At 43.1% G+C, this 27482-nt stretch overlaps 1 protein-coding gene across 1 annotated transcript in view; it reads left to right on the top strand.

The window, feature by feature from the left end:
• GNA12 (G protein subunit alpha 12) overlaps positions 1–24967 on the top strand; it is a 41095-nt gene extending 16128 nt beyond the window's left edge. The window contains exons 3-4 of the mRNA XM_066329763.1: positions 16785–16835; positions 17806–24967. Coding sequence (XP_066185860.1) covers positions 16785–16835; positions 17806–18375 — 621 coding nt within the window. The 3' untranslated portion in view covers positions 18376–24967. The remainder of the gene's footprint in view (positions 1–16784; positions 16836–17805) is intronic.
• Positions 24968–27482: the final 2515 nt, after the last annotated feature.

Raw genomic sequence — 27482 nt, 5'->3', positions numbered from 1 at the left:
TTAATAGCTCTTTTTAAAAGTAAAAATAAATGTCAGCATTAATGGGAAGTTGTGGTTCCTGTGAGGGAAGTAAGACTCTTGCAAATATAGACAAAAACCTTAGTACTGTGTCCATGGCTATTTTTAGATGTGTGCACAGGGAATTGTGTGGAACGCTTCCATTAATACTTCAAATACTGAGAGCCTCTGAAGCCTTGGATGTGGGAATACTCTGGAAAATGTTTTAAAGACCCTTTCTTTTATATTCATTCACCATTCTCTGGGTGAGAGGTGAGGGGGAATTGGGGGATATTTGCAATAGCACATGGGTAACTCCCCTGAGCATTAACTATGGGGTTTGCTGGTTTTGCTTTAGGCAGACCCTGGAATTGGTTAAATTCTGCCTGCCAGGCCAGGCAGTGTGCTGGAACACTGCAGAGGGAACAGCCTGCTCCTCGGGGTAGCAGAACTTTGCTGCTGCATTCTCCTCATGCAAGGAGCTGATGGCTTCAAAGCCAAAGGCAGTCAGCTGTGTGTTCTGGCCAGTGTGCAGGGGAGACACCAGTTACTCACACTAATTCTTGGTTCAGAGTAGACAAACTGTGGCTTAAATGTCTTTATTTTTGTACAGAAATGCTCAGTGATGTAATCAGGAGCTGGGCTGTACAGTGGGCCCTGAGGCACTGGGAGATTTTGTGGCAGTATTTGGCTGAAGCCAAGTGAATTGAGAGATGGGGTAGCAGAAAATTGACTTAATGGGAGAAGTAGGTGACTTTTGAAGTGAGATATTCAATGAAAACTACAGCAATGGGCTGGATTTTGCCAGAATTCTTCAGGGCACTTTAAGAGAGATTTCCTGAATCCTGCAGTACGAAGTTTCTAACTGATTATTTCTCTTTAAGATGCAATGGCAGAGTAGAGCCAGCCCTAAAAGCATGTTTCTAGGCAATTTGCTCTTTCAGCACATATGGCAGAGCCCTGAAATGCAGAGACTCTTGTGCCTGGCATCACTGTGAAACACTTTGCACTTGAGGAAATACTGAATGTCAAATCCAGCCCAGCTTATACAATTGGCCGTAACACAAAAATGAGCTCTTCTCTTTGCAAACTACTGTTTGAATATGAGCTTACACAAGAGACTCTCAATGTTGCCTGTTCTGCAAGGATGATTTTTTTTCCCCAGAGCTGTGAAACTCTCATATTTCATCAGTGAAATCCATTGAGGCTTGACCAGTGCTGGTGAGATGTACAAAGGCAATACCACACTGTTCAAAGTGCCAGCCTGGGAAATCTTGTTACCATTTAATGCATGTAATTGGGACCAGGCAGCAGCTCTGCCAAATTACTTTTGAGCTCTGCATGGGTATTTCCTAGCTTGCAGAAGTCCTGTGAAACTAAATTATTTCTGGGAAGTTACGTGGGCTTTTGTTTTCTTTTCTAGATCTGGATGGGACATACCACTCTAACCCACAAAATATTTTACAAAACAAGGGATTGACAGTAAAACTACAAGCAGAAACTCACGTCTGCTGTTGCTGAGCCTTAATTTTTTTTTGTATTTGCACACAATTAGTGCTGGAAGTCAAGTACGTCTGTATCTAACAATATTATATTATTTATTTTTGAAGCTAATTGTGAAGCTGTTGATGGTCAGTTGGCTTGTCTGAATCATGGCTAGTGTATGTAAGGAATGACAATGCAGTATTTTATATATATAACACCATAGTAGTCAATTATAATCTAGTTTTGTTACGGTAGAATTCTGAACGAGTGGCCTTATCTGACACAAGATGTTATATTCACCCAAAAGATCACTGACTTGCTCTGGACTCTTATGGAAGGGAGAGTTGTGAAGATGTGTCTTAGTTAAATATCTCAGCAAGGTTTTGGGCCAGTGTCATTTAAGTGTCAGAGATCCAGACTGACGTTCTTAATTCTAGTTCTGTTTCCAATCCCGAGACCTCCAAAGCTTCTGCTCAGGTTATGGGGTCTGGCTCAGCTTTGTCCAGCAGAAGTTAATTGCTTGTTTAAATGTGATACTGCAGAGTGTGGTGGCTGCTCTGCAGCAGGAAGGATTAGCAGCTGGAGTCCCTGAATTCTAATCCTGTCTCTATGACCAAATAGGAAAATTTTTTTCAGAGCAAGGTCTCAAGTAAGAACCCTCGAACAGAAGTGGCATTTCGTTAAAGGAGGTGAAAGTTAGTGAGCTATAGTTAGGGTTTTATTAAAAATTGAGAGATAGCAAAGAAAAATGCAACTGGAAACCTTCACACAAAATTCTCTGGGTTCTGGCTCAGGCTGTAGAGTTTGTCAATGTGCATCTGCAGAAGTTCAATCCTCAGTCTTATATTTGCGATATTCTAAAAATAAATGTTTAAATGAGATATGTTAATGGGCCTGCTGCCACCAGAGAGCTGCTGGAGCAGTGTGGGGTTTGGCTGTGCCAGTTTGTCTTGACAGTCAGGGATTCAGGCTGAGGACTGAGCTGGAGCAGGAGGCAGAGCTGGAGATGTTGGCTGTCACCCACAGCAAGGAATGCTGCACTTGGTACTCCCAGTTTTGCTTTAAGTGCCATTGAACAAGAGGTGAGAAGAACTTGCATTTAAAGTAGGCTGGATTCACAACCATTTAGGGAATCACTGCAAATCATTTTGAATTCTAGCTAAATCTGCTCTTGCAAAATCTTTTCTCAAGTAACAAGAGCTGTTCTCTGAGGCAGAACCAACCTAAGAAAGCTGTGATGGGTAAAAGTTATTAGCCATTCTTAAATACTTTCTGCTATTGGAGAGAAATAAGAACCAGAAAGGTCATGAATTATGACTTTTTTAAAACAGTGCAAGTGGAAAAAGCCTTGGAGAACAGCAGTTTGTGACTGTACCTACCTACCAAGCATTGAGTGCTAAATGCTCTGTGGAAAAATAGAAGGATTCTTGCCGTGAATTTCTCCTGACCTGAGGTTATGACAAAGTGCAACAGCTGGGTGAAATGTAGCCTGCATGGAATTGGGAGGATAAGTTGGAAAGTAACGAGCAGATCATACATAATAAATAAGTGAATAACAAGAAATTGATATGCCTACCATATGGGAGCTGAGATGGATCTGAATAAAGAGAACTGTGCTACTGGCTGGCCTGCTATTCTGTATAGCGAGTTCCCAGCACTCAACTTTTTAAATTTTTACATTATTGAAAGATCAAAAACTTTGGGCAAAATCACCTCCAAAGTCTGTAAGATGTGCAGTTAATGGACTTCATCTGAGCTCTGCTGTCTGTGGGTACCAAAAGGCTGAAATTCAGTCTTAGTGTGGACCTACCTTTAACTTACAGATTCTTGAAGGCAGATTAAAAAGTGTGGTACTGTGTAAGGCTTCCTGTAGGAGCCTTTTGCCACTGGCACTTGGAAGCCAATACATCTTGACTGTGTTTTTGGTGTGGTTAAGATAAATGAGAGAAACAACTTCATATTTACAGCTCCCATGGTGAAAATTCATTGCAAGTGTTTGCCTCTTGCCTAATGATTGCCATTTTGCTGGTTGAAAGATTTCTTTTTCCTTATGTGTATTTTACCAAGTACAGACATTTTTTTGTCTTTACCTCTTAGTAATCGACCCCCTTAGAAAACTTTTGGGTGTCCCAAAAGGTTTTTTATCACGCTTACCTCTCTCTCTGTGTGCATATAGAAGTGGTTATTGTTTGCTGTCTTGCCTTCAACAACAGCATTGAAACACTAAATCTAATGTTCTTAGGCTGGAAAAGTCCATTTGGCTCCCAACTCTTGAGAATAAATGCCACCTTGGTTCTCTAAAGCAGCTTTAATTTTATTATGCATAAAATAATTAGAAAAAATACTCGCCATGTTTGTCTTTGCAGAACTGTTGTCCTAAGCCCTAATTAGTGCTACTCTAAATCTTGCAGGACTGTATTGAATATGAGGATTTGTTCAGAGCAAGTACAGCTGTAATTAATCTTTGCATTCCCATCAAGAAATGCTGGCACATGCTGTGAGAAACAAGGAAGGAAACTTTCAGTTCAGGCTGTCTGAGCCAGTACCCAAGTGCAGCTACAAACCACTGGAGTAATCTCTTTATCCCTCTCTAGTGTGCAGGAAAGGCCTGGGCAGAGACAAATCCAGCCCAGTGAGCAGCCTTTAGCTTTTGATTACACTGTTTAATTTCATACTCAGAAAGTTTCTAATGGGCCTCAGTCATTCAGGAGACTTGAAAATTGGCAACTTATTATCACCTTAGAGATTCCCAGTAATGAAAATGTGTTTCAGAAATCTGAGAAGTTAGGCCCATTTAAAAGTGCGCCCTTTGACTGACAGAGGGAGCCTAATGAAGAGTTCCTTCTGAAATTGGTGGAAGTGGAGAGAACTCACATATTCAGAAATTAGCATCTCCGCAGGTTAAAGCCATGGTAGCACAAGGACAGCTTTTATTTGAGGTGCTACAAAAATACTTCATTATGCAGAGACATATATGTTAATGTTTATCTGCTAAAAACAGAGAATATTGTGTCTTGTGGAAGGGCTCCACTTGTCAGACTGGTTTCATCTGCTCAGTCTCAAAGATGCAATTGAAAAGGAGACTTTTATTATTTGTGTTCCCATGATATGGGAGTTCAAAGTTTTTGGTGTATGAAAGCTACGTGCACTACTTGAAGATCCAGCAAGGACTGGCTTAGCTGAGTGCAGGAAAAGAGAGAGCCCCTGCTCCTTGCTGTGTGCTGCATTAGCAGTTTTCTGACCCTGTGGTTGGTTTCAGGAAATTGGGGGAAAAAACAGGCACTGCCCAAGAAGAGGTGACTGGTTTTGTTAAGCCTGTCTCCCTGACATGGCTCTCTCTGCTCAGAACAGCAGTGCTGACAGTGCACTTCAGAAAGTTCCAGTTTTGCAAGTCAGCCTTTTGTACCTCATTTATACGTTCTTTGCAGTGATTCAGCTTTCTCTTGGTACCCATTCAGCTTTTTATTTGTACCAAACCTTGTGCTTTTCACCTACCACTGGGACAACGAGCAAGGGTGTTTTCAGTGCCTTTAAAAATGTTCTAAAAGGCTCCCTAGAGAAAAAAACTGTAAGAGGTTAAGGCTTGGATTTTTTCAAAGGGGCCACTGAATTTAATAGGATAACGGGTAATGAATGCTTTCAAGCTTTCCTGAATATCCTACTTTATTGTAAGCTAGATAGGATCAAGAACAAGTAACAGATGAACAAATAAGCAAAACATTAAAAACTAGGTCTGTTTTTACCGGAAAGTCTTGTTGGCATATGTTCTGTATTTTTATACTTAGCAGATATTTTTCTTTACTTGTCTCAATGACAGTGAATTAAGTTTAGTGAGCCCATGTTCTTTAGAAGATGGGACCTGATACAAAGCTGAAAGGGAAAATGCAGGTAGGATGGTTAGTAACCTGCTCAGGTAGTGATGTTGTGCCCTTCTTACCTATCCAAATCCTGACCTTTTCACAATGACTTCTCAAGAAGATTGTAATGTCTTTAGCCTACTTTTATTCTGTTTCTTCCCCTGCTCCTGCTGTCTCCCAGACAAGCCTGGTTTGCCTTAACACACGGAGAGTTTCACTGAATGCAAACCACTCTGGGCTTCAGCTTGCCTCGGGCTGTGGCTCTGGACAGAGTAATCCTGGTGAGCAATAGGAAATGGTGGTTTGGGGAGTTCTGCTTTTGCACTGTGCTCTTGCTTGTTTTGGGGGGAGTTTTTGGAAGATGCTCTTAGAGAAGGGGCAGATGCAGCCTGGGAGTGACTGAGCACAGCTGAGGGGGTGACACACTGTGCTGCTGGGGAAGGAACAACAGTGGGCATCACAAGTGGGCACAAACTGCCTTAACCTGCTGCTTGCCAGGGAGTGATGACAGTGTCCTTTTCTCACTGATCCTTCTCCCAAGCAATGGTCCCTTTCCTGATGCCAAAATAAGATGCCTGTACCTCAAAGAGGAGTTTTTTCAGTGTTTGTGTTCCAGGTTACTGGAGTATCTGAAGTGTTCACAGACTGTTCAAATCCAGGCTCTGTTTCACAGCTACTGAGTGTGGAGGAGGTGAGCAGAGGAAGGGAAGAAAGTGACTTTTGACTTCTGGATTTCTGTGCTGTGTGACAGGGGAGGGTTTCACAGATCACATGACTTAAGATCCATCTGAATGGGATGCTGTTCCAGGCAATATCTCAGCGCCCCAAAGTGCCACACACCAACCAGCTGATAAGCAAGCCCTAGTGGAGGGAGCAGAGCTGTTGAGTGCCCTTCCCAAAGGAGAAGGGTCAGGTTAGCTCAGTGTTTCACTTCTCCTTTCTCAGCTGCACTGCTGGAAAAGCTTCTGTCACAAAGGCAGAAGGCAGCGTGGTCCCACCTTCTCGGTATTTGCAGCTACACCTAAAGCAACTCAGGAGTAAACCTGTTTCGCTCTATTATTGACTTAGGATTTGGGGGAGGGCAGGAAAACTTCTTGGAAACATCATGCAAGATTTTCTGTTTGAGAAAGTGGAAAACATGTTGCTCTGAGAAGTAATTTATTGACACCTTTCAAATGTCTCCTCTGTATACAACACAGATTCCTGCAGTCAGACTGTGGCAGACTTGTGCTTCACTTGGCTTTCCTCCTGAACAAACTGTTGCTGTTTGTCCTTAGAAGGTCTGCTCTCCACCCCACCCCCAAAGCTCTTAATTTGACTTGCTTTCCTTGATACTGGCTTAATTCTACTTTGGAAAACTCAGTAGGATCTCAAACTGGAAAAGCACAGGTTTATTGATGGAACTCTTTCCCATGCAATTCCAGCTCTGGATTCAAGACAGTGAATCATTAATGGTGTTAGATGCGGGCAGGAGACAAAAGAGCCACCTACTATATCCTCTTTTTGCGTCTTTCCTCCAGCCCAGCACATGCATTCCTGGTTGCAGGGAGTTCAGCTGGCCATCCACGTGGCTGGACTGCTGCCCTCTCTCCAGTTCAGTAGGATGTGACCGAGGCTTTAATTAGGATTTTTTTATAGCCTGTTCTGCTCAACAGCTTGGAAAAGTTTGTTAAACTCACTTCATTTTCCACTGTGCCTTGATTAATTTGTATGTGTAGCTGAGGCCTTAAGGATAGAAGCTGCTACCTATTTCTAATCACAGATTTCATCTTTAGATTTGTTTTCAGACCTGAAAGAGAACAAATTCCGAAATCAAATTAAAAGTACTTTAGGTTGCATGAAGTCTTCATACTGAAGTATCAATGGGATGAAGATTTAAGTGCAGATTTGGAGAATTCCTCCTCCTCATGCCAAAACAGAAAGGGAGAGAATATTTAGAATAGCTGATAATGTTTTTTGTGTGAATAGATAGAAAACCTTGCAAGAAAATGCCTATAAATATGGTCACAGAGAAAACTTGACTCGATTGTGAATGGAAACTAAAGTTTATTTCAGGTCACCAAAGGCCTTGGAGGTTCATTCACCTCCTGGACTCAGCACAGGGCTGTCAGTGGCACTGGAGCAGGAGACATGAGGCTGGGGACAGGGGTCACTGCTTGGGTGAAGCCCTCTCACAGCCCCAAAATACAGCTGAGAGCTAATGAAATTAGTGTTCTTGGCGTGTGGCACCAGACAGCTTGATCTGGGGGATTTACAGGGGTGTGTGTGAAGGTCAGACTTGGTAGGTACAAGTCCTGATGTACATGAGGGACACAAGGTGCTGAGGAGCTCCTCAGTGCAGAATGAGAATTTCCACTGACTGGAAAGGCACTGGGCAGGCAGGGTAACAACAGCAGAAACTGCACCTCAGAGTTCAGGGCTGGTCAGTTCTAAATCTATTAGAATTAACAAATACCAAACTTCTATTGAAGAAGGAGGTTTTTTGTTTCTGGGACAAATGATTTTTGAGAATCAGATGTGAAGCTGCTTTGAGGAATCCCCAATATTTTTAATTCCCAGTATATTTTAAATGTTTACATTTCAACTTTCCTCCTTTTCTCTTCCACCAGTCAGTTTTTAAACTTGCCAACCTTGTGTTCTCTGTGGTCATGGGCATGGGCATACACAACTTCAGAGTGACGTAAGCAAGTTGGAATTGAATTTATTTCTGCACTCCGTTCTCTACACACTTGATTTTATAGGAATCTAGCTGTTAAATAGCTCACCTGAGTGCAGCTAAGACTTGAGCTGAGTTTTACCTAAAACCTTATTTTCAGGTACTGAACAGCTTTCTGAGTTTTGCCAGACCATCGTTTTAGTCTGCCCATCTAAAAATGTCTCAGTTGTATACATACAGACAAAATGAGAAAATCTTACTTAGAACAAGTTTTTAAAGAAATATGAGGGATGAATGACACTTTGCAGTCCTTAGAGTCACCATTTAACAACAGACAAATTTCAGCATGATGTGTCTGAGCTGATATTTCCCCAGAAAGTGGAGCATGAGGACACTGCAGCAACTCTTTGGTGTGTAAGTAGAGCAGGAAGCATCGCTCTGCAAGATACTCAAGGTTATGCCTCTTGTAAATGCATCCAAGTTGCTGAGCTTTCCAGCTGGCCACCTGCCATGGAAAAGTCCAAGCTCAACATTCTCTCATGGCTGGTGTTAGCTGCTTTTTCAGCCCACGAGATCTAAGATATTTATTTCCCATCCCTTGATCTGATAAGATTTGAAAGGGAAACTTGCTGGTAAACTGGTGATTTAGTCTTGATCAGATAGTCAGTACTGCTGACTAGATTAATTCAGAAGGTACTTTTTTTTTTGTCACTGTCTGTTCTAGTTCTGCAGATGTCTCCTGTAAACAAAGCAAGTTTCAGGTTTGTGTTTTGACCTGCTGGGAACAAAGCATAGGCCTGGGGTCATGGAATAACGGGATTGTGCATCATTCCAGGGGATGCAAAAACATCCAGTTGCTTCTAAATTCTGCCCTGTTAGTTGAAAATGTCTGTTTTTTCTGTGGCAGCTGCCCACTGAGAATAAATGGGATAATTTACTGGTAGTGGGCCAGAATCTTGGATCCAAAGGTTTTGTTTCAGAACTGGGCAGAAACACCAATTAACATAATGGTTTCACATTCACCAGATTTAGTGTCTGCTTTTTTTTACCTTTGGGAGATAGGATTTTGGAGAAAAAGGCAAAACAGGCCCTAACTTAAGGTAAACAGGTAGATTCTGTTCTCCTGCAGCTCAGGGCTTTGTTCCAAGTGTGGCAGGAGAGGTGTTTCAGTTGCCTTTGGGCTGTTGAGCTGGCTGTGGCTGGAATGAGAAGCTGAGCCTGGCGTGCACTCACGGGGCTCCACAGACAACCTCCGGAGGGGGAGATGAAAGGGCTCTGGCAGCACTTGCAGACAATGGATTCCCTTGGACAGCTGGCAGGGAAGCAGGAAGGAATCCTTCCATGGGATGCTTAGGAGTAGGTCTGGCATCCACTCGTGCCAGGACTGAGCCGGGCTTGCTGCTGATGTTGGAGGCAGTCGTTGGACTATATCTCTGGTTTAAATATAACTGTGATTCTTCCACATGAATTTGGTCTATATCCCCTTGCATCCACTCTTTGACTCTTGCTAGCTGCTGGTCAGTGAAGGGTAGGACATGCTGAGTCCCTGTGGCTGATGTTCAGGTCTGTCTGGTTAAGATTTTTTTTACATTTATTTCTTTTAAAGCTAACGTTTAGCGTGTTTGTGTTACACTTTGTGTTCTGTTTGTGGCCAGTACTGTTTTCCCTGCTGTTTGCACCTGTTTTTCTTCCAGCCACTGCAAATCTGTGAAGCAGAAACAGCAGTGATTAAGACAGTAAGTATGAGTAAAATCAAAATTACAGGGATTTTTTGTTAATGTTTCTTGAAGCTTGTAGTGTAGGATGGAGCCTGCCTTAGTCTATTAACAGAAAATTCCTTTCCTCCTGGAGGCACTGCTGCTGGTGTGCATATTGGAGACAAATGGACAGAATTGTTAACCTAGTCCAAAAGTAATTTATCTCATTTACATCCTGTTGATGTAGAAATACCTAGAATTTCAGGCGAAAATGGTTTTCCCTTGCAGCACTGGGGAGGAAGAATTGCTGTATTTGATTGCTGGAAAAAGCTAACACACGTTAAGTTGCCCTTCAGCACAAGAACCCTGCTCCTGTGTGAGTGTTTCTTAGCTGCAGGGCTGGAATTTCAGTCACAGGATTCCACAAATCTGGAAGCTCCGATTAGGTTGAAGTTTTTCTGGAGAATCAAATAAATATTTATCACCTATTATCATCCATACTCTGCAAAGCACAGTGAGGCCATGTGTCCTGGAGGATGAGTTAATATAAACCCACTCTGACTTATACAAACAAATTTTTCCATTGCCTGTTATTTTAAAAATAACGAATTTTTAAAATATTTTCAGACCTTAACATCTGACACCTACCGTGTGTGAGTAGGCAAGAGAAAGGAGAGGTAATTTTTAGGAGTTTGGAACCATATGGTACTTTTTTTTGCAGTTGGTATGTTTGTAGGGTCCAGATAGCAGCAACTTGGATAAGCACTGGAGTTGCTGGATGGGAGCCAGGAGCTCAGTCTGTTGTTAAGGAGGAAGTTAAATAACACTGGAGAGATTTGATAGCTGGAATTCTGTACAGCTTAAATAAGGAGAAGTGGTTGGTCTCTGCACTGGAGCTGGTGATTGAATGAAAAATTAATGCTTGTCTTGTGTCAATAAATTTCGATGCCCAGACAGGATGTAGAATATCTGTTAGAACAGAATTGCTGTGTCCAATGGGCATCAGCATTTCAGGGCAATTTAGGTTACTTCAGCATCCTCTGGGGGAATTCTTAACAAGCACAGACTTGCTCACCTCCTTGGAAAATAATACTGAATTCATCACGGTGAGAGAGGAGAGAATACATTCCTGGCTGCAGTAAATCCATGCCCTGTTAGCAGGGAGGCTGAAGAGAGGTGCAGATTTAGAAGTAATCTCTTGAAGGAGCCTGTGGGCTCTGCAGAGGGAGTTGTTTGTTTGTAGCTGTCCCTCAGGAGAATTTTAGCCCTCGGGCAGAAGCAAGGTGCAGTTCCAAAGGATTTGTGTTGTGGTGACAAGGTGTCAACCTGCTGCTTGTGTCCAGTGCCTCTCACTAAGGAGAGCGTTTTCTGTATCACTTTTTGAGGATGAGGTTTTGGGTTTAATTTCAGTACTGGAAAACTTGGCTGATCTAACTCCCAAACATTTTCAAATACTGCTCCCCTGGTTGTTTTGTAACCTTGCTCTTCCCTTGGGCCTCTTGCTTGTATAAAACATCTGAAGTGGTGACATTCAGACCCCTTAGTCAAGAGGTGATTGACATCCCAGGAAACTTGGAAAAAGGAGATCTTGGGGTTTGCAAACAAACATTTTGCTTGCGAGTTTGCTTTTTGTCTGTATGTGTCTCAAGCAGCCCTCATGGAATGAGGCCAGCTTTGGATGAGGTTGTGTCAATGCTTTAAGTCCATCTCATTTATGTATCCAAGATCTCAGAGCTGGGAGATTCCCAAATATGTTTCTAGGGTCTCCTGGATTTCCTCTGTTTTTCCCAATGCTTCTGAATGTTTTACAGCTCCTGAGCAGAGGATGGGTGACCAACACCAGTGTTTTGTCTGGATCAGTCTTCTCTCACCTTGCAGATTCAGCTGCAGTTTGTAGCAGTTATTTGCAGTTTCTGTTTCTCTGGGTGTTTCCCTGTAGTGTGGGAATTCTGGTAGATTTGTATTCTGTGTTTCTGTTAGATCTGTATTAGATGCTTCCTTGAAGTACAACATTTCCTTCCTCTGTGGTTTAATCCATCATCTGAAACAAGCTAAGACTGACAGGTCTACCTTAAACTGTACACTCTAAATTTAGCAGCCAGAGACAGAATGATCAGGAAGGGCTAAATTAATATTATGTCAAAAAGGCCTTGGGACAAGGAAAGGAAAAAAGCCAGTTTGGAACAGAGGGTCCCCTTTCAAGTCTTTTAGTTCAGAGCAGAATTTAGAGGAACTGCTTTTCAGCAGGAAGAGTTTGAAATGAGCCAGGATTGTAGGGAACTGGACAATGAGATATTTCAGTGCCCTTTATGATCTGACCAAGGCTCACTCTGAATAACTGAGGGTTACAGTGACAGGTTGGTAAATTCTGGCCTTTCAGAACATGTCTGCTGAGTTTCTGGGGTTATTTTAAATTAATCTGCATACAATTGCTGTGCATTTATTTTCATGCAATAAATACTGCTTGGGAACTCTGCCCAAAATGAGGCTATCAATGGCAAAGGAAGCGATGCCAGATTAGTTACAATATCTCTGTGTGGAGATTTCCTATGTGCCCTGAACATGGCCTGAAGGGACAGGGATGTTGGATTCAGTCAATTATTTTCATGGTGACTTATTTGGAGCTCATGTTAAGATGGCATTCACGAAGTATGAGGTATGTAGATTAAAATTTTCTTTATTTCATGGCTTTTGCCCCTTAAGAATGTGGTCAAAATAATCTAGCATATAAAAAGAGTTTCAGAGGACTATTTCAGGAAGCAGGAGTATATGTTTACATTTCAACTTTCCTCCCTTTCTCTTCCACCAGCCAGTTTTTAAACAAATTGTACTATTTTCTCTGCCTTCACCAACCTTTATACTGCAGATAGGCCAGTTGAAAAGAATAACAATTTAAAAAAAAATAATCCAATAGCGATACTCCATTGTGGACTTGTTTGAGGCCTTCTGTTTGTGTTTCTTGATTCCCCCAGTTCCCAGATGTGCAGTGACTCATCCGCCTGAACAATGGGAACAGCATCTCTTACTCCTTCTCTTGGTCCCACTTGGCAGAAGTGCTGCTCCGAGGGTCTGGATTGCAGAGGGATCAGCAGTGACACAATGAGTCACCCCAGCTCTGTGGTCACTGCTGTGGGGAGCAAGGAGCGGGACACCAGTGGTCACTGCTCTGCTCCGGGGCACTAAAAAAGGATCATCAGAGCTACATAAAATTCATAACTCGGAGGTCACTGTTCCCTCCCCCACGGCTGTCCTGTAAAACACGGGCTGTGGGTGCAGGAGACACCACTGAAACCTCTTGATTTATTATCAGGGAGAATGGAAATCCATAAAAATAGCCAACTGGTTCGTAACTTTCCAATGTGAAATGTACTAACAGAGCACCAGTTAAAAATAAATAAGAAATATCAGCTCCTGAATGCTTCACTGGCAGACTCTGCTGGGACTGTGACAGAATGGGGCTTCCTATCTCAGTAGTGTGTGCTGACTGAAATTAAATAGTCTTCCATGTTTCCAAAACCATTATTTGTGAATATGGTTAGAATATTTTTAAAGGAAATAGTGTACTATTAAGACACTACAAGCTGTGAGCCTTTTTTAATCTGAAAGGCAGATGCTCAGCAACCTTCTCTGAACATCACTGATCTGAGGAAGCTTCTGGAGCTGCCACAGTTTTTCTTGCAACATCAGCCTGTAAAAGATCTGATCCGGATCTTTTTTGGGTTTTTTTAAGTGCACACACCACAATGTGATTATATTTAGGTAGTTAACGTAGTATAAATACACATAGAGGGTATAAATATACATATATTATAAATAACATCAGCTTTCATTTCTACTTTGTAAGCGTAGCTTAAAATAGATTGTGATGTTAAAATAACCTTTCTTTTTCCAACAGAACCATTAAAATACTGAAATTGAAGTCATTAATCTGCATAAAGATACTTTTAGTATCTGATGAATCAATTGCAAATATTTGCTGACACTTTTATAGGAAGTCATGGTCATGGGCCTGAAATAACTGGCTGAGATCTGGAGAGAAGAGCACTGGAAGTGCTAAGCCAGCTTTGAATGGAGCTGAATGGCCAGATGGATATTGGAGAAACACTAAATATTTGCACTGAAAGAACTAAACTAGCTTCTTTATGGCCAGTGTCTTGAAGAGAAAAAAGTGATTCAACACGAAAGGGGCAGCTGATGCTTTATTTTGATAATTGTTTGCTTTGAATGGAAAATCTACTTTGATTCAGAAACTGCGTTTATTTTTATATATGTACGTTTATATATATAACCATTTGTTTGTGTCCATGTGTAATACCCAAAGCATGAGACAGCTTTGCATAAGTAATAACTTATTAGTGGAATTCAGAAATCCATTGAAGTGCAGCTTGAGATAAAACTCAGTAAATTTGATTTCTAGATCTAATTAATTTTGCTGTCTATTTTCTCTGAATGACTAGGAAAAATGACTATAGAAAGGACTGTTCAGTTAGCCTAATTATTCCAATTAAAAACACTAATAGCAGACAGTTGTGAAACCTGGAGTTTCCATATTTTCCTCGTTTAATACGTTAGTGTTACTCATCAAGTCAGTTAATACCCAGTGCATGTGTGTGCTGCTGGCTGGAGGAACTGAGTGTGCTTCCCAGAACATCCCAGTTTGCTGTAAATCTGACTAAGACGTAGAACAAGGTTATTCCAGAAGCCTTTGGAGTCCACACTTCTGTAGAACTTAATACAGGAATTGTTAATGAGGGACTCATTAAAGCAGGAGGTTTTGAGTGTGTGCCCTGGGTTTGGAGTTATTATTCTGGAAGGTTTTTGGTGGGTGATTTTCCTCCCTTCATGTTTGTGTGCTTGAATGTTTTGAGGGTTTTTAAACTTCAAACCCTCTGGAGCTTGTTGAGGATTTGTTGTTTTGGCTGGGAACAGCTATTTTGACTTAAGTACTGGATGCCTTTGGATTCTGTGCTGAAGGAGAATACTCGGATTTTTTCAGATCTGTCAGAACAGGCATATGGTGCTCACACCTGTTCCAGCCACCTGACTTGGTTACCCAGCTCTCCCAGTGCTTTGCCATTGCTGCTTAAAATTCCCCTCAACAAATTACGTGGCTTAATTGCAATGTTAATAAAGAGCTGGGTAAGAGTCTAGAGAAGTCTGTTTTCCCTAAATCACTGCAGAAATGAGCATGTCTTTTTTCCATTAATCAGTTTATTTTCTTACCTCCCTATCAGTGTGCAGAATGTCAGGGTGATGGATGTGTGGGGTGGGAATTAGGGGAGGCAGGAGCTGTAAATCAGGTGCTCCTGCCTGTGTGTCCCTGCATTTCACAGGCACGCTGCTGTTCCCTGCTCTGGTGTGGGAGGCTGGACAGACAGGCAGGGACTCTTAAGGCAACTGGGTAGAAAATTGGAAGAATCTCGATCAGAAATGGCCCCTTGGCAGTATTTTTGCACATCTGAAGGCGCTGTGTGGGATGGAGCACAACAGATAGAGAAGGGGGTTTTTTGGAGCTTTAGTCATCTTTTCTTTCTGGGCTCTCCCATCTCCTGGACATGACTAATGCTGTACAGGAAGCCCTTTTCTCTTATTCATGCAGTCTGTGATATCTCTTCTGATCCACAGAGTGCCAAAAAATACAGGAAATTACTTTCACCTTATGAAAATTCATGATTGTAAGGAAGCTCTTAGAGCAATTGTTCTTTGGAAACTTCCCCTCTCCCCCCGCCCAAAAAAAAAAAAAGAAGTGTTTTTATTCTGCTAGCAATCCATTGTAAATCTTTTGTTGATACATGGTAGTGTCTTTTGCAAATCCATGTATTCTCTCTCCTTTATGGAAAGACACTTCCAGTTTTAAATGTTGGGAAATAATAAGCTCCAGCTCCTTTTGTGTGCGCCTTGTGCTGGAGCATGTACTTGTCCAACACTGAATCCTCTGATCTGCAGTCTGATTCCTCACAATGGACTGTTGTATTCATCTGTTTAGAGTTGTACTGGGGGCAGTAATTCAGTTCTGCTGTCTCAGGCCGATAGTGTAGAGGAGGATGTGTGGTTTGAGAATTTATATTGCAGCTGGAGTCCAGGGTAGTACTTGGAGGAAGTTCCATTCTGAGTCAGTGACTTGGTGAGGGCACCTACTGTCATTTGGTCATGACTGACAGCCCTGCTATGTGATAAAGAATGGGTTTCCCTGCCTAAAATCACTAAAAGGCAGCAGGATTTTCCACTTCATCATTCTCATGACATGGCTACAACTACAAGACATATCCTGAACAGTAAAGAAGACTTACTGAATTACTTTTTCGTGAAGGGAAGTGTTTTCAGGAGAGTTTCACTCCAGAGTAGTCTGCATCTATATGGCAACAGTTTTGTTACTGCTTTTAAAGTCTGTGCAGGGTTTCCTGTCCCCACTTAAAGCATAAGGGCCCTTGATTTGAGGGGGACACACAGGCAGTCTTGTTTGATGAAACTCATCCTCTTACACAAGGGAAGAATTTCACACAAGAATGAACTTTCCCTGCAAACATTCCTATTTTCTTCTCAATATAACTGCTAAAGGACTTTGTTCAAGATGAGCAAATCTATTATTAAAAGCCTGGAGCCCAGAAGGGAAGCTATCTGTGGAAGCAAGTCCTTGAAAATACTCCTTTTTTTGTTTGTTTGTGACAAGCAAGTCTAGCTTAAATCATCATAAATGGTGGGGGACTTAAATCTTCCACTTTTCTGAAGATATGTCAGCCAGTCTAGAATATGCTTTTGTTCACTGTTAGGAATTTTAAACAAAATACACTGGTTTCTTAGAAATGTTTCATTTTCAACTCCCACTCAGTGTCAATTAACGGCACTTATCTTACAAGGGGAAAAAAAGCCAAATTCTTTAAGTCAAAGAACTGACTTTAATAACACTTATTGTAGAGATTTTTTACTGGCTAGACCTGAGCATTCCTTCAAATCTCTTCTCAACTTTGATTTTTCCAGCCCTGGTGATATTGCTGTGTTAGAGCTCAGTGCATGTTGGAAGGAAGGCCTCGGTTATGTTGGATTTGCTGTCCTAGAAACAAGCTCAGTTGCCTTGTCTTTCCTTTTCCCCAGGGTGAATCGGTGAAATACTTCCTGGATAACCTGGATCGCATCGGTCAGCTGGTAAGAAACCTTCTCCCTCTGAACCAGAGAGCTCCAAGAGACAAGGGAAGCCTGAGTGTGCTGTGATTCATGGGCTTTGCCTGGGTTTGTTGGTTGGTTTATTAAATAATTTCAGTGTTCTCTCTCTAGAAACAGTAAACTGCAGCTTTCTGAAACTGAAGCTTAGCATTTGTTTAATCTTTCTTGACAGACAACAAATGGAAACTGTATTTGTGCACATATTTTATCAGCCCTCCCATGCAGTCTCTGGATCTATTCACTTTTCCTGATGTTCTGATGGCTGGTGCTACTTAAGGTAGCAGAATGAAACCTTAGCAAAATGAAAACCATTTCTAGCACTTTTAGGATTCAAACTCTGTAATGAAAACATCTGTCAGGAGTCTTGGAGGAGAAGGAAGGTGATTTTCCTAAACAGTAACAGTGATTAGGTTCTGAAGAACAAATTTCTCTACAGTGGTAGATTGGGCTACAGCTTGTGGTGGAATCTGTTGCTGTAATTGCTGCTCATAGAGTGTGAACCTGGAAGGAGAATTTCCACTAAAGTTTTCAAGATGGTCCTTGTAAGAGTAATGAACTGTGGAAAAGATAGATTTAAAAAAACAAAACCTTTCTGCAATGACTTGATCTGCTTTATTGAGCACTACCTAAGTGGCATTAACACTGTAGATAAGAGTTTCATGATGAAAAAATACACTTCAGCGTTAAAGAGGCTTGAAGGATGGAAGTGTGAAGGAGTGAATTAGGCCTTTATTTTTGTACTCATGTGTCTCAGGATCTTCTGTAGTTCTTTACTAGTGTTGAGCTAAATGGTCAGCAGGCCAGTTGAGTATTGCTGAGTATTCATTCTTCATCCAATAATTTTTAAATTTAAAAGCAGCTTCTGGTGATTTTACCCATCTCTTCAGTATTCAGGCATCAGCCAGAGTTTTTGAAGGACTTTTTTTTAACGCTTCCCTCCTTTCTTTTGCAGAACTATTTCCCCAGCAAACAAGATATTTTGCTGGCCAGAAAAGCCACGAAGGGGATAGTAGAGCATGATTTCATCATTAAAAAAATTCCTTTCAAGATGGTGGATGTAGGGGGACAGAGATCTCAGCGTCAAAAATGGTTCCAGTGCTTTGATGGAATAACTTCCATTTTGTTCATGGTCTCCTCCAGCGAATACGACCAGGTCCTCATGGAAGACAGGCGCACAAACAGACTGGTGGAGTCCATGAATATCTTTGAGACAATAGTCAACAACAAGCTTTTCTTTAACGTTTCCATCATCCTGTTCCTCAACAAGATGGATCTTCTCGTGGAGAAGGTCAAGACTGTCAGCATTAAGAAGTATTTCTCGGACTTCAAGGGCGACCCTCACCGCCTGGAGGACGTGCAGCGGTACCTGGTGCAGTGCTTCGACAGGAAGAGGCGGAACCGCAGCAAGCCGCTCTTCCACCACTTCACCACGGCCATCGACACCGAGAACATCCGCTTCGTCTTCCACGCCGTCAAGGACACCATCCTGCAGGAGAACCTCAAGGACATCATGCTGCAGTGAAGGAGAGCAGCGTCCTGCTCGGTTCAAATTTCGCCGGAGGGTTCGAGCGAAGTTTTTTTTATCCTTTCTTTATGGCCCTTGCATGCGGCGTGGGACCCATGCGAATTCCTTGGCTCAGGAATGCTGTTCACTAGCCAGTCCAAACAGAGGAGCTATAGGCCGGAGGAGTCGTGTTGATGTTAGCTACTGAATCATTTGGACTAAAACACTACTGAAACCTGGCCGTGGTAGGTTCTGTACCGAGTTTGGAACGCTGAATGACACAACCACCGTCTGCCTTCTTGGAGAACAGAGATCTCTGACAGACCATGGATGGAAGACACGTTTCAAATGAATGCGCTCATTTTTCAGAGACACTAATTGTACAAACTGCCTTTTTTTGTAGTTTGGAGGTGCTGAATCGATCAAACTAATCTAAACACGATGAGATTGGCAGCTGTATTGGAGAATGTTAATGGAAGTTCCATTCTTAACCCTTAGGAATATAACCAGGTCTTGTGTGCGTGTTCAGCTTTGCCAAGGGTCTAGAATCCACCTCCCGAGGTGGATGCACAGCTCTTGCCTGAAGGTTTTTTGCATGAGTCTCCTGAGGCAGAAATCTAAAACTGTGTAAGGAGACTCATGTCGGAGTAAATGGGATGGGGACTTAAGGCCTCGCTGATACGGAGAAGGGTTTATTTTGCACTATGAGTGGAGAGTGTTACATCACGGGAAAATTGCTTTCCTTGGTGCAGCAGCCTGTGCTGGAGCAGCTAGCCGTGTACCTGCACAGTGGGTGCTCTCTGGAGGTGTGCTCCATGGCCAGCCAGCACTGTCCTCACACCCACAGTGGGCAGCGTTTGGGAAGGTTCAGCATCTCACGTGGCAGGGCTTCGTCTGTACTCAAAAGTTTGGAAGCTGATTAAACTCTTTAAGCAAAGGTTTTGGTAGCACAGCAGCTGCTCGATTAGTTCCCAACAGCTGACCTAGGGGAACTGAACACCCTGGAGATCCCAGCTGCACTGATGTATTTGGACAGCAAGACCTTGCTGTAAAATTAGCCTTTAATCTGTGTCTTAATGGGATCTTGAGCCTATAGTGATGCACGTAGAACTCAGAGCAGTCAGGTTTGGAGTCGCCCCTTTTGGGCAGTGTTTTGGGTGTAAAATGCCAAGAGGCTGTGAATCATTTGGATGTGAACTCCGAATTTCCTTGTGCTCTCAATCTCTGCCAGGTGCCTTTTCTGTGTACAGACATTGAATCTTTTCTGCTGCAGTGGGGTACATGGACAAACTGAAGATATTGTAGTGCTATCCTTTAGGTAACTCAAACATAGTTTACTGTGCCATTTTTGTCATAGTTTTTATCCAAGAATAAAACCTGAAGGGCTGTTTGTACCCATAAAAAGTCAGCAGATTCCCTGGAGTTCTTATCCCCTTTGAGCCTGTAATGGCATGTCAAAACAAGCAAAGTTTTACTTCAGCTGGTAATCCCATGGGAAATGTGGTCAAAGAAAAGTCCTGTTCCGTTGTCCTTTCATGTTAATTTGGATAAAATCTGGAATCTTTCTTCCCCTCTGAAGCTTGCAGATGTTCAAATCAGTATTTTTGTGTAGTTTCCTGATGTCACAGCCTCCTGGCTTTCTTTGTGCAGGCTCCAGAGTGGAAAAGCTGTGGCTGTTTCAGTGCCTCTAACAGGCACAGAACCGAGGTAAGAAGCAACTGAGAAGTTGCAGATGGGAAAATCTAATTTCATAAACTAAAATTTCAGCAAACTTAAACAGGAATTAGCTTCCTTGTAACAAGTCTTATTTTGCCAGGACCAACTCTGTCTTTTAAATATTTATTAATTTTTAGCCTTGAAGGGGAAGAATGTTATGTGACTAACATTCAGATGAGGGAAAAATCTTTAGATTATTACATTTGAAAAGGAAAATGTTTCACCACGGCGTGATGCAAACAAGTTTACTCATCACAGAAGGTTGGTTTCTCTGAGCCCATTTGTTTGGCTGAAGACTCAGGCTGCTTTCAAAGCTTTCAGATGTTTTCTGAGTTCTTGATGGTGGTTTTCACTTCACACAAGACACTGGGAAAGAGGAGGCAGTTGTGGGCTCACCTGACTTTTAGGTTGACCTGACTCTAATTCTTAGTTTGCTGTGAGCTTTATTCTTTCACTGAATTTTCCAGATGAGTTAATATTATGCTTGTTTTCTCAAATGAGTTAAACATTCCCTTTCAAGTGTATTTTTTCTCAAGAATTACCTCAGTTTGGTGTCTGAATCTACTGTAGTTTTACCTGGGAGGCATAGCATGGAATTTCCTCTTCTGTTTTTCTCTTGACACTCATCCATGGTTTTGTATCCTTAGTCACCTTATGGATTTACCCTCAACAGAGCTAACGATGCAACTTATATTTTAAGTAACTTAAAATCTGCACCTGGAAAAGAAGCAGCCTGAGAGATCTCACCCTGAGCTCTCGAGCTGCTTTTTGTTTTTTGTATGATATGGCAGTTTTGCACACTAAGTCAGTTTTAGGGAACCAGTTTGCCCACCTTGGGCCCATTATTGCCTTTCTTGTTTTAGTTGATGAAATGGGCCTGAGTGTGGGGCTGCAGGTGAAAATCAGTGGTTTGGCTCTGTGGGCTAAGAGCTCTGTCAGGTTTGGGTAGGGATGGATCACACCAGGAGCTCCAGGTCAGCAAACTCTCCTTGCAAAAGCCAAGCACTTGCCAAGTTTGCAGAGGATCTGGCCTGTGAGTAAAAAGGACATGGGCATCTTTTTGAAGTGTCAGTTTTCTCTTGCCACAGCTGAGGGGGCTTGGGGGCTTTTTTCAAGGTAAGTTGTAGTATAAAAAAGCCAGAAAATCATGATGTGGTAAATCAGTGGATTACTAAAGCAGAGCTTGGGTAGGTGAGGTTGTTCACGCATCTTGGGACAGGCCTGGTCAGTTGCTTAGTCCTTTCACCAGAAACAAATAGAAAACTTTATTTTAAGTGACATCCTGGAGAACTTTGCAGGTAAACACAGCTGGAGAGAACATCTTTTTTTGTTAGTTTTATAGGCTTATTGTTCATTTGGCTGGTCAGGAAATGGGTCACAGGCAGGATGATCATCAGATGGAGACCTTGAACAAGTACTTTTTTTTTTTTTTTTAAGAAAACAGCTTTTTGCTGTCCCTCCTCTGACACCCGGGGTCAGTGACAGAATGTTGCAGAGTGGTTGTTTCTCCTGAGGACAAAGAGAGGAAACTCTTGCAGCCTGTGCTTGGGGCAGAGGCTTACGTAATCCTGGAGTCTGAGTAGAGAAACTAAATGGGAGTCGTTTATCCCACTGGTTGGTGTTTGTTGTCCTCCAAACGAGTGTTAAGCTCATATAAAGTGTGTCAGCAGCACTGGAGCAGGTTGCAGTGCTGTCAGCCTCTGAACAGTCCTGAGATGCATTGCAAGGTGACTCGGTGGAGGTACAAAGGAAAAGTGCTTTTCTGGAAGTGACATATCCAATAGGCACCTGTCACTTTGAAGGAATGAAATAGTTCTTAATGTTGAAAATTACCTAGTGGTGGTTATGGAATTGAAATTGCTGGCCACTCAGTTTTACAACTCAAAGATGCTTTCAGTTTCGTGCAAAGAATGAATCTTATTTAATAAAGCAGCCTAGATTATTTCACTTATTAACTTGGTAGTATATTTAATTTTTTTAATGCTGCTATGTAAAACCTAGAAGTAGGCATGTTACAAGAATGAAGCTCCTGAGGATGGACATTCCCAGGCCTTCTGAGGCAGGTGGAGCTGAGCTGCAGCCAGGCAGGCAGAGCAGAGAAAGGAATGGCAAATAAACAGTAAGGAAATGGAGTGGGAAGAGCTCGTTGGTGCATGGCACTGGGGACAAAAATGTAATTCCCCTAGGACAGCTGAAGTGGCATTTGGAGAGTGTCCCATCCTGTCTGTGTGTTGCCCCCATCCCCATGGCATCATTCCCCCTGGGAATTCACCCATCCTGGTTACTGTGATCTGCAGAGAAATGTAGAATTAAAGCAGTTAAAAGAACAGACGTGGTACCACTGAAGAAACCAGCAGCTTTCTTTAGTGACAGACAGCTGCCTTCTACAGAACAGCATTTTAGAAAACAGGTCCTCTGCTGCCTTTAGATGGCTGTCTTTGTATTAACTATGTTTTAACTTATATTAACTTATGTTTTGGAGTCTTTACTGTGTGTGTACTTCTTTATTTCTGGGGGAAAAATCCTTCTGTGCATGGACCTAGAGGATTTCTCGAAAAGGCCCCTCTGATTCTCAAGCAGTGAGTTTTGACACCTGCCTTAGCTTGGCTTCTGTCATCAAATTTTCAGGAGTACCTGCTGGATTGATGGATGATTTAATGTGTGCCAGCTTGAGAGACAACCAAAATATGCAACACCTCCACACAGTGCAGTTTGTCATGTAAACCAAACACTGATCTCATGATGAGAAGTGTAAGTTTAGCAGTATCCTCTTTTCTATATTCTCTTTCTAGTATAAAATCACGTGGTGTAGTCAGGGGTTTAATATAGCACTGCCAACTCTTTACCTCATACTCTGTAATTCTGTAACACAAAGTGGTGGGTGGGGTGTTTCAGTAGCAACTATTAAACATCTGTGCCTACTTTTGTAAATGAGCTTTTAACAGTTTTTTGAAGGAGCATCCATTACGGATCAGGAGGACTGGCGTGGTCTGGGCCAGAGTTGGCCTGAGTTAATGCTGACTGCACACAGTTCTGGCTGAGGACTGTCTAGCCTGGTGAGGAATAATTGGTAATGCAAGACCTAGTGCTTTTTGATAATACCTGTTTTGTAATTAGCTGGGGTGATCTCTGCTTTGTGCTGTGACGTGGGCACTTCTTTGTTTTAACACTAATCTCTTTTACATAGATGGGAATGAGTAAAGCCAGGAGATTTGGAGCTGAAACTGCCTCTCTGCCAACCAGGTGATGCTGCCTCTTTGCTCATCTTGGAGCTTGGGCAGTTCAGCTCGATCCTTGACATTTTTATCTTTCTAATGGCATTTGGAAAGCAGTGTTGAAGTTTGTCTGTGTGTTGATTTGCTTGTGTTCTTACTGGGTGGGGAGTGTGGAGGTTCTAGATTGTCAGTGCTGGTGGTTCTGTGCCTGCCTTGAGGAGCTGTCCCAGCCCAGCTCTTGGCCTGTGACTGAAGGTTGTGTCCTCTGTCTGGTGTGAAAATAGTCAGAGGGGGGAAAAGAAGAGTAGCACTGACTTCCAAGGTGGGCATTCTGGTAAAAAAAAAAAAGAAAAACAATAAAAAGCCAAAGTATGTTGGAGGGGAGCAGGAGGGGGGAGCTAGTTTCTAAACAGATCCCAAAAGCTGATGGTGCTTGAAGACTGTATTGAAGTAAAATGCCCTCTGCACTGACCCAAAAGCTTTGAGTGACTCCAGAGAGCCACTGGCTGTGAATTCAGAGCAGCAGGCTGGCAAGGCTGGCCCTGCATTGTAAAACCTCTCTTCATCTGTTCATCACTGGGTGCTAAAACACAATTTTGATAAAATACAGTATGCAGATCTCTGGCCAGACAGTGCATCCTACTCCTTCCTGACTGCTGCTTAAACTTTCTTCAAGATACCAGAGCATGAGAAGGTAAGAGGCTGTTTCCAATTCTTTGAATAAAAACTACAACTGAGAGCAACGTTTTTACTAAGTAGGACCTGAGAGAGCATCTTTGGAGGGAAGTGACAGGTTTTGAGCAGCACAACTTCTCTGCTGTTGCTTGCCATCGATCTCCTGTGCAGAAAGAGATCTTTGGGCACAAAGGTTGGGCACAAAGGCTGAGAGGAGATAGCAGGGGGATGTGGAGGAGAAAGGATCTGTTGGGAGCTCATGAGACTTGGGAAGGTGGTTGGTGGACTTAGGTTTGGAGAGGGGTGTTCAGAGTCCTGTTTGCATTGAGGCCATTAACCCTCTGTAGGATAGGGAGTGTTCCTCCAGGTTGTGTTGTCTGGAATGTAGAATGGGCTTGAATTGATGATACAGATTAAAAAGTATTTCTGGAGACTCCACTGAACAGCAGTGCTGGTGTTTCTCGCTCTAGTGAGGAGTTGTGTTGTTTGTGGAATCGAAATGTACAAAAGCAAACTGACAAAACACCAGGTTACCTGTGACACAACCACATAGCTTAGGAAGCCAAGTGATGTTATCTTTTATTCTGCAATGTACTTGCTCTCTGGTGCCTATGCATTAACACACATACTATGCAATATCAGTCTTTTTGTAAACCAGTTCACTACACTGGGCAAGAAAGCCCTGAGTTTAGCCTTAATTTTCTTAACAATTCACAGGAAAAACAATTCACTTTAAAAACAGTGACAAACTCAAAAAAGGTGGAAAATGCATAAAGTAAAAGCACAGTCCCAGACTGCTCACATAAGTGTCTTTCTAGCACCAAAACAGCATCCGTGATAGAAGCAGCTACTTGCTGTAATAGTTTCAACTTATGAAAACTGTGTACTAGATAAAATTATATTGTGATGTGTAAAAAGTGTATTTTATAGCTTTGGTGACTTAGTTTACTGTTTTGTATATATGAATTTTATAAATCTATTAAAACTTGACTTGTTATACTGTTCTTTATGGGTTTCATCTTTCAGCAAGTGACCTTTTTTCTTTATTATTATTTTTTTCTGTGAGAGAGTTGCCTTTTGAACAAATGACAGTGTGGACGGTGTGGAAGTGCAGCTGTCATGCCATGAAATCTGTCTGTAACCTTCAGGTATCTCCCACTGCCCCAGTCCTGCTTGGAATAATTCTTGCTGAGTGTGTGCAGGAGCTGAGGCTGGTGACACATTAACCTGTGTGAAACCTGTGGCATTCCAGGGCTGATGGGGACATTAGCACCGATGGAAGTGGGAGGGGAGGCACAGCTGGAGTTGGCTTATGTATTCTGAGCTCAGCAAGGGGAGAGAACTGGGTCTGTTGAGATGGGAGCACCTGTTGGAGATTCCTCAGCGCTGTGCAGGGTCTGAGAACAAATAGCCATGGGGACTGTGCCTGCTGCTTTCCCAGGGCCAGGCCCCTGGCTGGGAGCACAGCAGGACCTTTGGAAGGTCTCCAGTGTCCCTGTCCCACAGCAGGACCTTTGGAGGGTCCCTGGTGTCCCTGTCCCACAGGAGCACCTTTGGAGGGTCCCCAGTGTCCCTGTCCCACAACAGGGGCTTGGGAGAGTCACCAGTGTCCCTGTCCCACAGCAGGACCTTTGGAGGGTCCCCGGTGTCCCTGTCCCACAGCAGGACCTTTGGAGGGTCCCCGGCGTCCCTGTCCCACAGCAGGACCTTTGGAGGGTCCCCGGTGTCCCTGTCCCACAGCAGGACCTTTGGAGGGTCCCCGGTGTCCCTGTCCCACAGCAGGACCTTTGGAGGGTCCCCAGTGGCCCTGTCCCACAGCAGGACCTTTGGAGGGTCCCCAGTGGCCCTGTCCCACAACAGGGGCTTGGGAGAGTCACCAGTGTCCCTGTCCCACAGCAGGACCTTTGGAGGGTCCCCGGTGTCCCTGTCCCACAGGAGCACCTTTGGAGGGTCCTCAGTGGCCCTGTCCCACAGCTTTGCCATCGTGTGGAACCTGTGCTGCCACACTCTGGCTCCTTGGGAATGCCCTTAACCTTTCCTCACCTCTCAAGGTGACATCTGGCAGATTTTTGTGGCAAGTCTTGATTGTTTTTGTGTAAACTGTTAGTGCCAAGTCAATTCCACTGGCAGTGCAGAACTTGAAACACTCCATGGAGCATTCTGGTCTCTTCTGCTAACAAATGGAGATGCAGCACTTAAGCTGCATCGGCTCTTTGGGAAGGCTGACTGTTCCTGGGGTTGCTCCCGCCTCCAGGTGAGATGTGTTGCCAGTGTTCAGCATCTCCAATTGCAGATTCAGTGTGCTGTAGTAGAAGGTGCCCGGGTGTGATCACTTTAATCTGAAAAGCTCTCAGCAGCAGCTCCAGGAGCTCTGTGGTGAGTCCTGAGTGGCCCTTTTGGGGCCCAAGTGTTCTGTCATGTGCCCCTTCCCTAACGCAGCTGCACAGATGCTGCTCCATAAGAGCAGAGCTGCTGCAGTTGGTTCTGCAGGTGGCTTTGTGTGTTCGGTGCCAGTGAGTGCTTGTGCCCCAGGGAGAGCTTAAACTCCATATATTAGCTTGGAATTACCTTCCCAGGAGCAGCACAACTCCCTGTTCAGAACCAGAGTATCTCTTCTGCCATTTCAGTAATCCAACACTGAAGATAAAAGGGAAAACATGTCTGTTTCCCCAGGGAGAGGCTGCTCCAAAATGCAAAGTATAGCTTGTATTTTTGCTCAAGTGTACAAGGTGTGAGGTTTGGGGTGGTTATAGTAATATTAAAGTATTCGGTAGAACTCTTTGAGGAGAGAAATTAAAGAAATCCTTGTGGTTTCTAGCTCCAGCCTGGTATCTCATTATCCTTACAGACCTGGGAGGAAGTTTACTCACTTATTAATCCCAAATTTCTTGCCGCTCTTCCCAGGACTGGCTGGCATCTTGGGAGGCTGTGTGGTGTTACGGCAGGAAGAATTAATTAGGACAAGTGTTCAGGGATTTTTACGGAAAGTAGCTTTCCCTTAAAGCCTTGATTTTGCACAGCAGAATCCGACTTCATTTTTAGGTGAGAGAGGCAGTCACAGCCACTGTGTTAAATCACAAAGTGCTGGATCATGCTAATGAAGTGTCTGAGGAAGGTGCTGCTTTTTCCTCTCCCACCTTTGTGAGCTTTTGTAGGCAGTTGCACCTTTAACTAGTGAAGAACATGGAATTTTTGCTTCTTTAATATTTTTTCCCCTGGACAGTTGCTTTGTCTCCCCTCTCCTTCAGTTACAGCAAATCCTTGTTTTCAGAGTAGGAGTGGAATGTTCTGCCTGCTTATTCCAGGGAGAAGATATTTGTCTTTATGAGCTCGTAAAGCTATTAAAAGATTGGGTTTTGCTCTGTTCAGGGTTAGACTTTAGAAGTTGCTTCAAAACAAGTGTCCTTGAGCTTGGGGCAGAAGGGTGTGCCTGAGCCGCTTTGGTGGTGCGGGGTGCTCCAGGTAGGCACAGGATGGTGTGGTTTGGGAGATGCTCTGAGCCGCAGGATCAGACACGGA

This window comes from Sylvia atricapilla, chromosome 15 (genome assembly GCF_009819655.1).
Source record: "Sylvia atricapilla isolate bSylAtr1 chromosome 15, bSylAtr1.pri, whole genome shotgun sequence".
NCBI lineage: Eukaryota > Metazoa > Chordata > Aves > Passeriformes > Sylviidae > Sylvia > Sylvia atricapilla.
This window is presented reverse-complemented; position numbering and strand designations above follow the sequence as displayed.